Consider the following 17230-nt stretch of genomic DNA (forward strand, 5'->3'; position numbering starts at 1 on the left):
CTAATTTCAAATGTGTTAAATTTTTACTCTTTTCTTTTTTTTAAATTACAGTAAGAATATCTATTCATCTGTGAAGTAAAAATTCCTACAATTTATCACATACTGAAATATAATGCATTCAGGTTCTATGACTTTCTGTAGTGTTTTAAACTAAATAGTGAATCTATGGACAAATTGTTATTTGTTTTTTTTTTTTGTCAAATCATAACAAACACAGAAACACAATAAAGTTAGTCATATTTTTATATAATAATTTCAACAAGATAAGTCTTCCAGAGTTGATGATAAAGAATATCACGCCCTTACTCATTCCTGTGAATCATTAACCTGCAATCTTGGTGAAGAGAATGGAGCTGGTTTACATGTTTTGATTATAGCAATCAGGTCAAATGTTGTAATAGCTGTTTGCAATGAAATGAGAAATAGGTGTACTAAGGTGAACAGGAAGATCACATGGCTCACCTGTGCTCTAATGCGGTGCTCCTGCCAACTCTGTCACATATAAACTACGTAGATCTAGGACCAATCACAAATCTAACAAACAAGGAACAGAATACAAAGGTTATCTAATAGATGAGTTTGAAAAATTTGCTGGAGGCTCTAATGCCTGTGTCTCAGTCTTATTTTGCAGCTAATGAGCTGTGTGTTTGGTGATTGATTGCTCCTTCTCTGTGGAGAGGAATCTGTGTTTGGTGACTAATCATTTTACTTATTTTCAGTTTACTGACCAACACCTGAGTGTTGTTTTCGTTCTTTGAATAGTGATAGCAGCTTGTCCGTCTCTTTTGGTTTAGTTATTAATAGAAACATTAAGAAAACTTTTTAATTTAACCAGTTTTCCTCCCTGTCTCCTTTTTTTTTTCTTAACCTGGACACCTTTTGTTACTTTCCCTCATCCCCCTGGACCTTTTTAAGAGAAGTTAACAATATGGTATTCAGGTATTCACAACCTCTATCAGAGCACCCTGTTATTACTACTTGCAGGGTGCTCAGAATCCTTTCTTGCTGGTTATTTACAAATACGTCTGACAGTAGCTTAATAGCAGACATTAACTTAAGAAAAAAAAGTCATCCTCTAGTATAAAATTGAAGGATGTCTGTCTTTTTCCAAAAGCACATTGCTTTATTCTTTGAAGTAAACCTTCATGTCTGGTATTTACAATGAAGACATTTTGCATTGTCATTGTCATCATGCTGCTGAAGCACCATGTCTGCAGTCTGCAGTTAACTTGTAATATCTAACTCTGTTCTATCAATAATTACAAATGTCATACTTATTGTTTGCTTAATAACAAGACTAGTGGGTCTCACTTTAATCAAGGAGAAAGAAACATCAATTGTTATTCACAAAGCTTCTACAAAACCTGTCATCTATTCTTCCATTTAAAGGTACATTTCTTAACATTAGATATTCCCTTTGCACACACTAAACTAGGTAGAACCAGTTTTAGTACAACCTTTCAACTAGATGAACTGCAAACTGCTCAAATTAGACTCTTTTAGTCCCCTGGCTGACATTGATCCATGTGACTTTTGGACCAACTGACAAAGTAAAATAGGGAACAACAAAAGACACACTTAACAATTACGAAACTCTCATTTAACATAACATGGCAGAAACAATGAGAGACACAGACAGGGACAGGAACCAAAATCACAAAGGCTGAACAAAAATAAAAATTCAAAACACAACACCACAAAACTCGAGGAAATAGATAAAGTGAGTATTTTGAATTTTGGCTCTATTTTGAGTGTGAAAGCAGTGTTACCAATTTGTCCTCTCAGGACATTATGACAGCTTGCTGTCTGCAAAGCTGAATCTTGGCTGGAAGAGCATCCACAAGTTCTATCCTACAAAACAAGACAGTTGTAAGGAAGAAACAACTTTGGCATAGCCGAATAACTTTACTTTTCTGTTGTGGTCATCAAAGAATTAAATATGTAACTTATATGTTATCTAAATAAATCCATAATTGTGGAACACTGCAATGACACTGCTTATGAATAAACACAACATCCTCTACCACTGCCCTGTAAGATATTTGTTCCAAAAGTTAATTCTTGGAGCAATGCTACTTGTTTGTATGGTTGTATGTTTGAACATACTATTCAACCCAGTAGAAATATTATTAAACTGAACCCATATTACTCTTGCTCACTCTTGGTTTAAAAATACTGATGACCATAGCTTCATAGCAGACCTTGATTGAACATTCAGTAACTGATTCAAAAATTTAAAAAAAACAAACAAAAAAAAACAGGAAAGAAAATATTGACAGATATCAATGACATCACTTGTATCAAGAAGAAAGAAGGATTTAAACTACTTGCCACTTGTTCTTCCATTTATTTACAACAACCATATTAGCCTTTGATGTACAAACTAAACCTGATAGAACTGGCTTCAGGTACAAACCGCAAACTGTGGTCAGGCTAGATTCCTTTATTCCCCTGGCAGATCTTAACATTTTACTGGTGTTTTTAATGGAATCTTGTTTCTTGTTCTACTGTTTTTGTCTGCTGAATGTGTTCCTGTGAATGTTCTTGCTCTTGTGCATCCCTTAGAAAGGAAATTGTAATTTAAATAAGACAGCTCATGTATATAAATATTTAACACCACAAAATTATCTTTTCTTGTTGCCTCTTTGCTGATGCTCCAGTCAATTTAATATGACTGGAAACTCTGTCTAACAAAGAGGTGTTTGTTGTTATCTCAATGATATGGTAAAGGGCTGACTTTTCATATGTCAACTGTGTCCATTTTTGTTGTTTTGTTGTTCACATTTCTTTATTATTCAATGAAAATACTAACTCATATTTTTAACAAAGTCTAAAAACTAAATGATTTTTTAAACACAAACCACAAAGTCTTTAATATTTGTACTGAAACTCATTATTTGATCATTTGATTACATCTGTATTTATTAATGTAACTTTATGTTTAGTAACATAAGCATAAAAAGGGGGTCTTCCTTCAGGACTTACTGTTCTCACACCATTCTGAAATTAAACATGTAACCGACAGATTCAAGTACGACTACAAGGCTGAGCATATTGCTCAACAGCATTCCGCAGCTCAGCGTGAAATCCAGGCAAAAGGTTGACCACCGCCTGACAAGCAGCGTAAACGGCTGCATTTCAATTAGTTCTCTTTTGATCTCTCAGCCATTTCCAGGGAACAGCAAGAGTTTCTGTCCTGGAAAATCATGGAGTTTTCTGGCACGTTGATTTTGATAGGGGCTGTCTTGACGTTATTGTGGCTTTTCAGCTTCAAGAGTCGTAGGCGACTTGCTTTACCTCCAGGACCCTCTGCCCTGCCTATCATTGGAAATGTGCTACAAATGGACAAAAGGGCCCCATTCAAAACTATGCTAAAGGTGACTGAATTACTTCTTAACACATAAACCCCCAAGTTTAACACAATGTTCTCACTGTTTTGATTGCAGTGTGTATGTGCATGTTTTTGTGCATTCTTATAGAAAAAAAGCTGATTGTTATTTTTATTGTGTAAGACAGCATTATAGTATACCAGTAAACCATTATTTATTTATTTACATACATCAGCCTCAGCTGATTGTCAAAATATTTCATTGCTTGTGGCATAGGATTATGCTTCGGTGTTAAAGGTCCCCGGGATTGGTATGTCTGTATAAGCTCACTCATTTTTCCATTTAACCCTTCAGCTCAGTGATAAGTATGGCTCGGTGATGACTATGTATCTGGGCCCCCAACGCACAGTGATTTTGTTGGGGTATGATGCTGTGAAGGAGGCGCTGGTGGACCAGGCAGATGACTTCACTGGCAGAGGACCTATCCCGTTACTTTTCAAAGCTTCCAAAGGCTACGGTAATAGGATTTAATGTTACGATGTGTCTTTTTTGTGAAGGTCATGTTTATGAAACTATGCGTTACTTCTACCTTTCAAAAGGTTTGGGTGTTAGCAATGGAGAGTGTTGGCAACAGCTACGAAGGTTTACCCTGACAACTTTGAGAGACTTTGGGATGGGACGTAAAGGAATGGAAGAGTGGATCCAGGAGGAGAGCAGTCATCTGGTGGGCTGCATTACAAAGATGAATGGTTGGTATAGAATATGGAAAGGTGACTGTGCTTGTCTTGTGTGTTCAGTTTGTTATATACAGGGTTATAAACAAATATTCACACATTCAAAATAAAATAAAATGATGTTTTACATATGAGCTTTTGCACCATGTCCAATGTGATTTGCTGGTTGTTTTTTGGCCAACACTAAGTGATTTGTAGTCACAAATCATGTGATTATCAAGTTATAAATAAATCAAAAGTTGCTCCAGAAACACCATATTATTTGGATCTGTTTTTGTGCATATATAAGTAAATGTTGCCTATTTTACATCATCCTAAAAGCTCTCAGGTAAAACAGTGTCATATATTTTGATGCGATTTTGACTGCTAGTAACCTAGTAAGCCCAATTCCCAGTAAATATCAGTAAATTTTAAAGTTCACAGTTTTTCAGTGCTGTTGTACGTGTCAGTTGTCATGATGCTCTTTGTTTAGCTTTCTGCCGGATTCTGAGTAACAAAAGACAATTTCCTATCATCTGCAGGTGTTTTCTTACACAGGGACTTTTTTAATGTCTCTGTTAGAATACTGATACTACAATTTTAATCTTTACATTTCCTACTGCTTCAGATAAAATACAAAATTCAAGTTATTAACATTTAAAAAATTTATCTTAAACTTAAAAAAAAGCATTTAACACAAATAAACATATATTTTTGATTGAGTGTGTTTGTTGCAACTGTTTTAAGTATTCATATAATTCTCGATAATAATAAAACAGGACTATAATGAAAATTGTTGGACTACTGACTAGCGTTGGTTTGTTGTTTCATGGGTGATACTGATGAATGTCTTTCTTTCTTTTCTTTTTTTAGCTAAACCTTTTGATCCAACCTTCTTCCTGAGCTGCACCGTGTCCAATGTTATCTGCTGTTTGGTGTTTGGCCAGCGTTTCAGTTATGATGATAAACACTTCCTCTACCTTCTGCAGATCATCTCAGACACCTTGAAATTTGGCAGCAGTTCTCAGGGCCAGGTAAGAGCTATAGTAACAATAACATGAAACTGACATAGTGGGTGGGTGATACCAAGACGGGTGCTCTGCTTGGACCTTAAGTGTTTAAAGCAAGTCGCTCAAAACAGAGCTGACTGTGCACACCAGCTGCTCTGCAGTCATTGTAACAATAACTTATTAAAAACAGTTTATCTATGTGTCATAAGTGAATGTTGCAAGTGACATAGGACACAGCAACAGGGAATTACAACATAATGTGTCTGTTTATGATTCAATTAAAAACCAAATGTGCCAAAATAATAGCTAGAGTTCAGCAACATTGCAACACAGTAACCAAGTCTCTTTTTTTTTTTTTACTCTCATCACAGCTCTATAATATCTTCCCACGATTGATGGAGTGGTTGCCAGGTTCACATCACAATGTGTTTGCCAAACTTGAGGAGATGAGAGCATTTATTATGAATAAAATCCAAGAACATCAGGACAGACTGGACGCAAGTTCACCCAGAGATTACATTGACTGCTTCCTCCTAAGACTCAATCAGGTGTGACAGAACTAAATTTAATAACCAGACTAAACCTTTGTAAATTACCTTACTTAGGCTTCTTTTATCTACTGCTGATAATTGTTCTTTTACAAATGTGCATGTCCCCTATTATAAGACAAATCTTTTGCGTTGGTATTCCCCTGTAAGTGCATTTTAAAGTCTTTAATTGTAATCTTGAGGTTGTATTGTTAAACTGATAAATTTGTTTTTACTTTCAGGAAAAGCACATTCCTATAAGTCAGTTCCACTATGACAACTTGGTGTCAACAGTGTTGAATCTTTATCTGGCAGGAACTGAAACCACCAGCTCAACTATCAGATATGCATTAAATGTTCTGATCAAATACCCCAAAATACAAGGTAGAAACAGAAAGCCAATGAAATTCTGCACACTTGCTCCGATGATTTTCTTCTCTTAAAAATAAATAAAACTTCAGACTGAATGATATTATAATTGGTAATTCATGTTATTTGTTCACTCCAGAGATCTATGTAAAGCAGCACTAAAACATTTTAAACTCTTCTGATATTTTTTTCCTGATTTGCTACTGACTTTACTGACTTTCTCCACTAATCATGTTGCAATTTTCTTCTCATTCCAAAGAGACCATTCAGCAGGAAATTGACACTGTAGTTGGACAGCGTTGCCCTTGTATGGAAGACAAGAAGTCCCTTCCATATACAGATGCAGTCCTCCATGAAATTCAACGTTTTCTAGATATTATCCCCTTGAGCATCCCTCACTATGCACTACATGACATTTCTTTCAGGGGTTACACAATTCCCAAGGTATTTTAATGTAATCTATTTTAGTGCTGTTTATGCAGAATGTTCCCAGATAAGAAACGTCCCATCTGATTGAACATCTTTTCTCAACAGGATACACTAATTATTCCCTTGTTGCACTCTGTGCTAAAAGATGAAAAACGGTGGACAACTCCATGGTCTTTTAACCCCCAGCACTTTCTGGACAACAATGGGAACTTTAAGAAAAACCCTGCATTTCTGCCCTTCTCTGCAGGTAATGATGCACATTTCCTTCTATCCTTTATTAACACATTTTTGTGGTATTATGCCCTTTCCTGGAATATTCTGAGTAACTATTTCTAAGATTTTTCTGTGAGCAGAAGAATCATAAAACAATCTTTGTTTCATCACAATTAGATGTATATTGTTTTTCTCATTGGCTTATTTATGCTCTTCTTCCAGGAAAGAGATCTTGCGTTGGAGAGTCTCTCGCTCGCATGGAGATTTTCCTCTTCCTGGTCTCACTGCTGCAACATTTCACTTTCTCTTGCCCTGGCGGACCTGACAGCATAGACCTCAGCCCTGAGTACAGTGGCTTTGCCAATGTGCCTCGCAGATACACAATTATTGCAACACCCCGGTAGTAATGCTGATTTAAACTATAGTCTGGGTTTTCAAGCTTCTAAACTTTTAAGACTGATATCAAATGTATACATACTAGCTGTTACGATCAATTGTCATGCCCCGTGCTTCAGTGTGTTTTTCTGTCTATATAAATTCTATCATCTTGTTTACAGCATATCCAATGTTGTTTGGAGTGGTATATTTTCTTTTCCCACCTATCTTTCCATGAAATCTCTTGTTTTTAAAGAAAGCATCCTAATCATACAATAAACCATGAGAAGAGCTCCATATTAAGTAATTTCATTGATGAATGGGAAATTTTATCAATCATTTTATATAAAAAGTTGCTTTGACCAGGAAAAAAAGAGTACGGCTGTTTATAGCGTATGGTAAACCCTGTCTGTCTACAGCACAGATCACTGAACTGTATAACAAGGAGTTAAATCTGTAATTTGATAAGTTTGAGGTCAGGTGATGAGTCAAGCCATGTGTCAGGATGCCGGTGTGCTGATGCATACTCCAGTGGATGGCTGAGTAACAGAGTGGATGCCTGCATCCGACCTTAGGTATCGCCATTGAGACAGTGGCTGGAGTACGTTAAGAACCCATCAAATTACTCAAAGTATTGGCTTTCGTGGTGGGATTTTATTAAACCTTAAGACTGTGTGAGGAAGTTAAACATCAAGTATACAGGCTAATATCCAATACTAGATGCTCTTTTTTTGGTTTACATTAACAACATTAACAATGTTTACAGAATCTTAAGATAGATGCATTTGTTTCTCTTATATATAGTAAAATGCTCAAATATTTTAATGTATGATTAGTAATTATTGGATGTATCAGAAAACCGGTATAGTCTTGTAGCCAATTCGCAATGGCACACTGGTGACTACAAGACATTTGTTTCAATCTTGTAGATGTATCTTTAGCCATGAAACGAAAAGATTGTGCATTCTTTGCCCTAATCTCAGCTGATAATATATAAACTATTGGTTTTTGTATGAAGAATATAGTTTATATCTATAAGTGATCACAGAATTAAAAACCGTATTTTACTTACCACAACATGAACGTATGTTCCTTCAAATCAGCTTATTTAAATGACTGCGCAAAGCAGAACTTTACTCCATCGTTTACACATTTCAGCCACTAAACACTAGATGAATTTATTTATTATATATTGGGCAGGTGATATTTTTGCTTCACTTGTTTCTTGACTTCTGGTGCAGGTGAGATGTTACTGTTTGGTAACTGAGGGAGGTACTGAGCCTAGAGAGTGAAAGAGAGAAGGAAACAATGTATTAGGATAATGCTTTGTCAGCCTGTGTAGAGTTACATTCACCGGTTTAAGGACATTTGTAGCTGTAGCAGTGTGGACAATCTCTTTGGGCTTTGGATCATTTTCTTGCACTGTTAAACCCCTGTGTGTCACACTGACCCCAGCCTGTCTGCGGCGGGAGCCTCTGTCATGTCGTCTTCCTAGGCGCTCCCCCTCACGGCCATAGTTGAGTCCTCCTTCCTCCTGGAAGTAAGGCAGCTCCAGCAGCTCTTCACAGGACAGGCGCAAAGAAGGATCCATCACCAGGGATGACTGTTAAAACAGAGACTTAGCATGGAGCAAAGGCTTTTCAAAATATGTGGACAAACACTGTAGCATTAATCATGACGGTGTATCAGCCAATCTGTATTACACTAAATATACCTTCATAACCTGAAGGGCATGGGGAGACACTCCATGGAAGCGCTTTTCCAAAGGTTCCTATAGCAAAAAAAATAAATAAAAAATGTATATAACTCCATTCATGGTGACTTCATTATGAACACAGATTTGGTTTTAATAGTTTTCATACCATTGTATCAGGCTCAGGAATACTAACTCCACTGAAGAAAACATTGGAGCGGAAGACCTGCTGGTGATGGGGGATCAGGTCACCTAAGGTCAGAAATTTGATTATTAACCCAGCCTGTCTGTGAAAAGTTTCTTGTTGTCTGAGGGTGTGTTCGGACCTAAACATGTTTGGCTTAGTTCACACAAAATAGCAATTTGCATGCAATGGGTGCAATAAGCTAACAATATTGTGAAAAAACTTTCAAGCAACTAAATAAGCGGAAACGGCTCCTATTTTGAGCAACTAGTTCAGTTTCTCTAGTTAAAAAACAAAAAAGCTACCAGACTGTCTGACAGAAGACAGTTCTCCTGATTGTAGATGTAAATTTATGCTGATGTTACATGCAGTGTCATTAGTCTTTTAAACAGCTCTTCAGTGTACCCAGAGTTTTCCTGATGAGGTAGAGCTGGTCAACGTCAGACTTCCCGGGCCAAAGTGGGTTCCCATTGAGCAGCTCGGCAAAGACACAGCCCAAAGCCCACACGTCAACAGGAGGCCCGTACTGAGTATCTCCTACCAGCAGCTCAGGAGCCCGGTACCAGCGGGTTGCTACGTAGTCTGTATAGTCATCCTCCGGTCCCGCTAGTATACCAACACAAATACACATGGTGACAACTTATACACATAAACATTAATATACTGAATAATGCACACTAAATAACACATACATCACTGAGGGAAGGATTACAAGACATGCTGAAAGATTACATGTTAATATATGGTAACATGACACTGAAACGTTAGGCAGCAGGGGTAAAGAGAGACTGACAGTGAAATGACACTGTACAATGCATTCACTGGAACTCTAAAAGTGAGGTGGCCATGAGCAGGGCTGACATATAGGATCTGTGTTGAATAAGTCATTACAGACAAATTAACACTCTTCCTTGAATGACCTACTCAGAATACGGGCGAAGCCAAAGTCACAAAGCTTGATGACTCCGGTTTTGGTGAGGAGGATGTTCTCTGGCTTTACATCGCGGTGAATGCACTGTGAGACAAACAGTCATTATCAGGGATTTAGGCAACATGATATACAGTCTCTTTGTGTCAGAGCCACAAGCTTATGTTAAGGCTGGCAAATTAAAAATGAATGGGGAAGAACAAGAGCAAGAGATTAGAAACCTTCACACTTTTGACTTAATACTGTATGGCTAAAAGTTTATTTTTATTTCCCAGATAGACTGCCTATGCTTACATATAAACTTAACATATCAGGCATGCATGATATATATATATATATATATATATATATATATATATATATATATACATATACATATATATATACATATATATATACATATATATATATGAGGGAGCAATAAGGCGAACTGCTCCCCCTAGAGGCACCAACTGGTTTTGCAGACTGATGTTTCAGAAGGGAACCTATTATGACATGTGTAACAAACTTGCAATAAAAGCTTTGAGAACATTTAAAATGACTATGAAATAGTATATTTGCTGCAATGATGCACAAAAAGGTGCTTATATAGTCAGTAGTTAGATTTAAATACAGAATTAAGCAGAACAGTGTAACATAAAAAGCAATATATAACTTTTAAAAACAGATATAAATGCTTGGCAAATAACAATCACTGAAAAAATATATTAAAAAAATGAATATGTTACGGACATCAGATAATTTAACTTATAAAGTAACTATATAGGTGAGATTTTTGTTGCTGAGTAAAAAACAAAAAACACAAACAAAAAACAACAACAAAACAGCATTTTTATATTAATCAAATCAATAAAGACTTGGTCTGATTAATATAAAAAAGAATGCGTCAACCATCCTCCACAGTAAGTCATTTGCCACTAAGTCAAATGCCAGTACAGAGGACAGGAAGTATTACAGCAATGAGCAATTTAAGAAAAATAAGGCATGTGCTCACCTGCATCAGATAAATATATGCAAATCATTTAGATGAAGTGCAACATATACTAAAATATACTGACATTGTGTTTGTGGCAGAAGCTGACAGCCTGCAGAGTCTGCCATACTATACTTTTCAGCTGAGCCTCAGGTACCCTAGAGACAAAGGAAGGAAAAACAGACAAACTATTCACAAATCACAATGTCCTCATCTGTCATTCTAGCCATTTCAATAAAAGAAGTGGTGTTTTACTCGGCCCTGCGGTCACCCGGGTAATCCTAGGCCTGTCTCTAAAAGCAGCAGCGCCTTTGTTTTCAAGACCAGCTAGAGTTTCTGCTGCACAGTCTCGTGGGAAAAAGAAAAATGGTAAGACAACAGATAGCCATTGTGGTTTACGTGAGTTCACGTGACAAAAGCTAAACTGAAATCCTGGCTTGTGACCATACATTGCTCAAAGTGCAGAGAAAAGACAAGAGCTATTTTTTCCTCTTTTTTGATCCTTCATGTTAAGACTGCCTATTACGCCCTCATTCTACTGCCAGCATTTTCTGTCGCCAGACTTTCTAAGCAACAGTCTTCCTCCCTCTTTCTAATTCACCCTGTTCCTTTTTTCTGTCATTCTCCTGTTAGAAATACCAAATACTTCTTTGGCAAACTATTTGCCAAATAGATGACTCCTTAAACCTAGATTCCTTAGTTATAATGTTACTTTATCAACACATCTGAAGGTGGAAGTGAATGATTATTTGAATTTCCAAGTATGTGACCCTTCAGTAGCTCTACCACAACAAACATAATCACTAATCCCAAACTGGCAAAGAGTGAAAAGATGTTTTAAAAAGTTACTTTGTCACATGCTGCTCCTGTGCTGCTCTGACTTACCCTCGGGGGTGTTTGTCAAGCTCATTTAGGACTGTCTGTTCACAGAACTCAAACACCAAGTGGAGCCGCCTTTTCCTCCTGAACACCTCGAGCAGGTTGACCAAATTCACGTGTTTGAGTTGCTAAAAGACGAGCACACATCACAGACACTTCAGTGCCAGTGCTTCACATCCTGGCAAGTTTGAAAAAGGGATTTTTTTTTTGTTAAACTCTTTCATCAATTCATGTAGCATGGAGTTGTTGGTTGTGCAACAGCATGCACGTGTCTGTGTGACATGTGGACAAACTTGATACCAGAACTAATGTCTTCTCACCTTCAGCATACGTATTTCTCGCAGTGCAATCTTCTTAATAACTGGGTCATCTTCAGACTCCACAAACTTCTTGATGGCGACTATTTGGCCAGTATCTCTGTGCCTGCATTTGAACACCACACCATAGGAACCCTCGCCAATTTTGGACAGCTTTTCGTATTTCTCCATTATGGCAGTTGAAAACTGTCAGCTGTCAAAAAATAAATGTTCCCCATTTTATTTAAAATCGCTATCGGTGATATACTGTATCAGTTTTCACTGCAATCTTTCATTAGTGGGGCTATTTTTTTAAAGGTGGACCCAAATAAAAGTCACAGTGCAAGATATGCGTGTTTGAGGCCAAAATTAACTCACGGAGATGTAACCGTTTTCAACGTCTGAGAGGCACACTCGCATCCAGGTCCAGAATCTGTCTTTAAGTCAGTAGTGAGTCCATCAAACGTCCGCAAAGATACAAAGAATAGCCATCTCTGGTATTTCCTGTCAGGCTCCTTGGTCTTGAATTTACTAATGTCACACTAAAGAGGACTCTCACCTTCTCGCTTTCACTGCTATTAAGGCTCTTTGCTGTTTCCTCTCCCGATGCGTCGTCACCACCTTGGTAACCCCACAGGTATTATTTCTAATCGGCACAGTCCACTAACTCAGTGCGAGTCATTTTTAACGCAGTGTCCCTTTAAAACGACGCCTCGGAAACGTGTCGACACAGAAATAATACTTCAATTAATTCACCTTTTACCTTACTTGTGGCAAAATGCACAGAAAAGGCAGAAATACGGCCCAAACACAGAACATCAATTCACAAAGCCGTCAGCGTAACACACGCACGTATACACTTTCGTTGTAACCATGGAGACAGGTCACACTAGCCTAAGAGAAGAAGCACGTTGAGGTAGTAGCAAAAAGTTGATGAGTAGTTTAAATATGTATTATATGGCACATTTTTGGTTTATATTGAAGATACAAGAAGGAACTTAACATAAAATAACTCGGCCACTTTATTAGGCACACTTGTTCAGTTGCTTGCTAAAGTTTTAACGTGATTAACAGCAATCCATTGCATTTAGGCATGTAGACACAATCAAGTAAAATCTGATATGTTGAAGTTCAAATTGAGGATCAGAATAGAGAAGAAATGTGATTTAAGTGCCTTTAAACATAGCATGGTTGTTGGTGGCAGATGGCATGATCAGAGTATTTCAGAAAGTGATAATTTGCTGGGATATTCCTACACAGCCATCCCCTGAGTTTACAAAGACTGGTCCAAAAAAAGAAGGTATCCAACAGACTACAGTTCTCTGGGAAAGGCAACAGTAACTCAAATAACCACTTGTCACAACCAAGGTATGCATAAGAGCAAATCTGAATGTACAATGCCTTGAACCCTTGAACCTTGAAGCAGATGGGCTGCAGAAGACTACACTTAGAGCCAGTCCTGTAGGCTAAGAGCAGGAAAATGAGGGTACAATTTGCTGGAATTGGAAAGTTATAAAAAACATTGCCTGTTCTCACCAGTCTTGATTTCTGCTGGAACATGCAGGTGGAAGGGTCAGAATTCTGCATATATAACATGAAAGCATGGTTCCATCCTGCCTTGTATCAGTGGGTCAGGCTGCTGATGTAAAAGTCTGTGGGAATATTTTCTTGTGACACTTTATGCCCCTTAGAAGAATTGAGCATAATTTAAACACCACATCCTACTTGACAATTGTTGCTTCAAGTAAGAACCTTCACCATGTCCATCCATCTATACCAGGGGTGGGCAACTCCAGGCCTCGAGGGTCGATGTCCTGCAGGTTTTAGATCTCACCATGGGTCAACACACCTGAATAAAGTGATTAGTTCATTACCAGGCCTCTGGAGAACTTCAAGACATGTTGAGGAGGTCATTTAGCCATTTAAATCAGCTGTTTTGGATCAAGGACACATCTAAAACCTGCAGGACACTGGCCCTCGAGGCCTGGAGTTGCCCACCCCTGATCTATACCCACGTCCCAATCCAACAGTGCAGGTTTGGGATGTGATGGAACAGGAGATTTGCATCATGGATGTGCAGCCAACAAAACTGCAGCAACTGCATGACACTATCATGTCAATATGGGCCAAAACCTCTTTTTTTTTCCTTTTTTTTTGCCTGTCCCGTTTGGCTCTTTTGCCATCAGAATTATTGTCTAAAGGCAAAGAAAGATGCCCAATGGATTTACTTTACCAAATGGACCATCCCAGCTTTGCCGTAATGGTCTGTTTGATTATTGTTTATTTTATTTTATTTTAACTTGCTAAATATGGGACAGACTTGACTGGGGAAAAGAAAGGGGAGAAAGAAAGAGGGAAAGAAAAACAGCAGGGAAGAGGAACGGTGATAAAGGGCAAAAAACAAAAACCAACAAAATAAGCAGACAAAAAATACATATATCAATCACCTGGATCACCTGTTGAGAAAGAAAAAAGAGAAAACAAGCAGAAAAAAAAGAGCAACATAATAAACAACATCATCACGATGATCTATGGGAATATAACAGTAAATACTAAATATTAAACATTATGGTGCAACACGTGAGATCGACAGCGCACAGTGTGCTTTGAGGTAGGAGCCAAAGAGGGTGTAGTTTGTGTGTGTGATCACCCGTGTGTACACCTCTGAGCATGAGCGCACTTGTATTTAAAAGGTTCCTTCATGTAATGATCTGCTAGAGGGTGTGGGGAGCCACAGCCCCGTCCTCCAGGGCATGAAGCAGGTATGGAGGAGATCAAGACTCCAGACATCCAGAGGCCCCCAGAACACAAGAGACCAAGGAAGACCAACAGAGGGGCAGCCGCGCCACTATCCCAGAAAGAGCTGAGGAGAGCCCCAGATGAGGGGTCACTCAGCAGCCGCGGAGCAGAAGCCAGGGGGGGTTGCAGTGACGTGCCCGTGAGCTCCGCCGGCAGCCAGCTGTGCCAGAGTGACCGAGCCCCAGGCCGAGCGGCCGAGGGCACCCCATCCCCGATGTGGCCCGAGCGAGCCCCAGGCTCCAGGCCCCGACAAGCAGCCACCAGGAGTGAGCCGGTGTGTACCTGGACGCCCATCCCCGGACACAAAGAACCACCAATGCGCCGATGTCTGAGGGCATCTGCCACAGGGGAAGTGGTGGGGGGAGATAGGCCTCCATACCTTGGAGGGCCTGAGATGGGCCAAAACCTTTAAGGAATGTTTCCAGTACCTCGTTGAATCTGTGCAACAAAGAATTAAGGCAATTCAGGAAGCAAATGAGGTCCAACCCAGTGCTAGAAAAGTCTACAAAAATAACCCCAAGACTTGTGACAGCTAAAATTAATTTCCTCTAATTAGGCTTTAGATCACACAATCAACAACACCCAGTCAGCATCGACAATATGATCAATTTTAAAACTATCAGCATAAAAACTAATGACCTCAGCTTTGAGAGCAAAAGCTGTTATCCAAACCAAATCCCAGAGCAAACTTCATGCCAGTTCTCAATATTGTCATCAGTTGGAAAGACTGTTGTAAGACCTTACAACATCTGATGTGGTGATATGATTTATATACTATCTGTTCTCTCTGTTGACTGTGAATATTTTACCTCACTTCTTTCAGAGACTTCAGTGTTTACCACAGCTGTGTGGGATCTTTAGCAGAATGACACAGAGAATCATTTAGCTCTTCGATGTGAATGATGGGAAAGCAGTCCAAGTTGCACTCTTGTGCTCAGAGACACACAGACACCTTGAGGTACTGCCATGTGGGCTATGTGGTGACAGGTATGAAATGCCCCATGGCAGACTGGTCAGACAGGATGGCTGTGCAGTGTCAGTAAGAGATGGATGGCATCTTCTTAAGTACTTATATAACTGAGATTTCTTGCTACAGCAAACTTTCACACAACTTCTGTTCAGGGGTTTTCTAAAATACTCTATCCACTGTGACACTCTTAATTGTATTACAGAATACACGTCCAGTTAAAAGAATGACAACATAAAAGGTCTTTTTTAGCCATTAAAAACAGTCTGCTTCTTAAGACTGTGTGTAAGATTTTTTCCTCTTGTAATTTTCAAACGTTACTCTTGTCTATCTTATTATGCTGTTGTTAAAACAGCACTATACATTTGTAATGTATATTTTTTTGTAGGGGAAATAATTTGAAATATTCTACCAAATATCCATACCACCAAACTTATTATCGACAAGAAAGTCACTTCTATAACCGTTACACCATATTTGCCCACCAGGTGGCAGTGCATGCCAACTGGTTTAGGCGTCACAACACAAAGACAAAGATCAGCAACAACATTAAAAACACACACACAGGTAACAGTAAAAGCATAATCTGTTTACAGTGCTGGGAAACCGCGGGACCTAGGATTCATGTGACTTTTACTTTGACATATACCACCTACCTAAATTCAAATGTAGATCCCCCAATGTCAAAGGGACTCCATGATGGCAGGGGCCTCCCCCAGCAGGACAACACACTGCCACACTGCAGAAACCTGCTCAGAAATGGATCAACAACACAGCCAAGATCCACAGGCTTTGGCTTTGTTTTCCATACTCCCAGTCAGACTGAGCAACCGCAGGATTCCACAGAACAAGCCCAGTCCATGAAGGCCCAATGGACCCAAAGACTCTACTTGTGCCAGGCATCGGCGGACAGCCCCAGAGGTCCTGTCTCCATGCCCAGACAGTGTATGGAGGATTTAACAACACTAAATAAGATGCTATTGATGTTGTGGCTGACTGGTTTACAGTAATGGCTGCTGACATTTGATCACCCTTTTTTGTTTTTTTCTCACTATCTTATCATTAAGAGTAATCAGAGACATGGAAAAGCTGACACTTAAACAGCCTTTAGGTTCCTTGTTTGACTGACAACTGTTGTTGTATTACTGCTGAAATACAAGGGGATTTTTGCCCTGACTTTCCCTAATGCTGAATGTCACTATTTATTATCAGTTTGTAATGAACAGCTTATTCATCAGCACATTTGGGCAAACCTTAAAAAATTCCAAGAGTCTCCACTGTGCAATGATAGTTTGTTATCTTTACTTCTCTGTTGAATCATCCATCAGAACGAGACAAAAAGATTGAAATAATCAACAGTTTGTTTTAGTCTAGCCCTTCTTTTGAAAATATACAATCTAACCTCTAAAAAGCACCCAGACGCAGGACAGTGCACCACACAGCCCTGCCCTGTTGACTCCCAATGCTTTGAAATTCACTTGACTATTTTTAAACCAGCTTGTCTCAAGTATCTCAGTTCTTTGACATGGTTTGGCTTACACCTTTT

General features: G+C 38.7%; 2 protein-coding genes across 3 annotated transcripts; one reads left to right on the forward strand and one right to left on the reverse strand.

The window, feature by feature from the left end:
- Positions 1-1282: 1282 nt before the first annotated feature.
- On the forward strand, positions 1283-7151 carry LOC100695362 (cytochrome P450 2F3). Its single transcript, XM_003459457.5, has 9 exons — positions 1283-3377; positions 3684-3846; positions 3929-4078; positions 4916-5076; positions 5424-5600; positions 5822-5963; positions 6208-6392; positions 6483-6624; positions 6813-7151. Exons 1-9 carry the CDS (start codon positions 3207-3209, stop codon positions 6992-6994), a joined length of 1473 nt encoding a protein of 490 aa, XP_003459505.1. The 5' UTR covers positions 1283-3206; the 3' UTR covers positions 6995-7151.
- LOC100695095 (cyclin-dependent kinase-like 1) lies at positions 6947-12794 on the reverse strand. 2 transcript variants are annotated; one of them, XM_003459456.4, is made up of 11 exons: positions 12478-12794; positions 12297-12355; positions 11943-12132; positions 11629-11750; positions 10829-10901; positions 9767-9857; positions 9248-9448; positions 8828-8910; positions 8680-8736; positions 8416-8568; positions 6947-8246 (listed from the first exon to the last, which is right to left on the reverse strand). In XM_003459456.4, the coding sequence occupies exons 3-11, from the start codon at positions 12108-12110 to the stop codon at positions 8151-8153; spliced, it is 1044 nt and encodes a 347-aa protein (XP_003459504.1). In that variant the 5' UTR covers positions 12111-12132; positions 12297-12355; positions 12478-12794; the 3' UTR covers positions 6947-8150. The 2 variants fall into 2 exon arrangements, with proteins under 2 accessions (XP_003459504.1, XP_013122566.1); XM_013267112.3 differs by having other exon boundaries at positions 12297-12794.
- Between the last annotated feature and the right edge of the window lie 4436 nt (positions 12795-17230).

This window comes from Oreochromis niloticus, linkage group LG14 (genome assembly GCF_001858045.2).
Source record: "Oreochromis niloticus isolate F11D_XX linkage group LG14, O_niloticus_UMD_NMBU, whole genome shotgun sequence".
Lineage (NCBI taxonomy): Eukaryota > Metazoa > Chordata > Actinopteri > Cichliformes > Cichlidae > Oreochromis > Oreochromis niloticus.

Bases quoted from the DNA above. Each gene is read 5' to 3' on its own strand.
- LOC100695362 (XM_003459457.5), top strand. From the start codon at position 3,207: ATGGAGTTTTCTGGCACGTTGATTTTGATAGGGGCTGTCTTGACGTTA. The intron at 3,378-3,683 runs GTGACTGAATTA...TTAACCCTTCAG, and splicing joins CATTCAAAACTATGCTAAAG to CTCAGTGATAAGTATGGCTC. The intron at 5,077-5,423 runs GTAAGAGCTATA...CTCTCATCACAG, and splicing joins GCAGCAGTTCTCAGGGCCAG to CTCTATAATATCTTCCCACG.
- LOC100695095 (XM_003459456.4), bottom strand. From the start codon at position 12,110: ATGGAGAAATACGAAAAGCTGTCCAAAATTGGCGAGGGTTCCTATGGT. The intron at 8,911-9,247 runs GTACACTGAAGA...TTCTGACCTTAG, and splicing joins CCTCATCAGGAAAACTCTGG to GTGACCTGATCCCCCATCAC. The intron at 8,737-8,827 runs GTATGAAAACTA...TTTTTGCTATAG, and splicing joins TTCCTGAGCCTGATACAATG to GAACCTTTGGAAAAGCGCTT.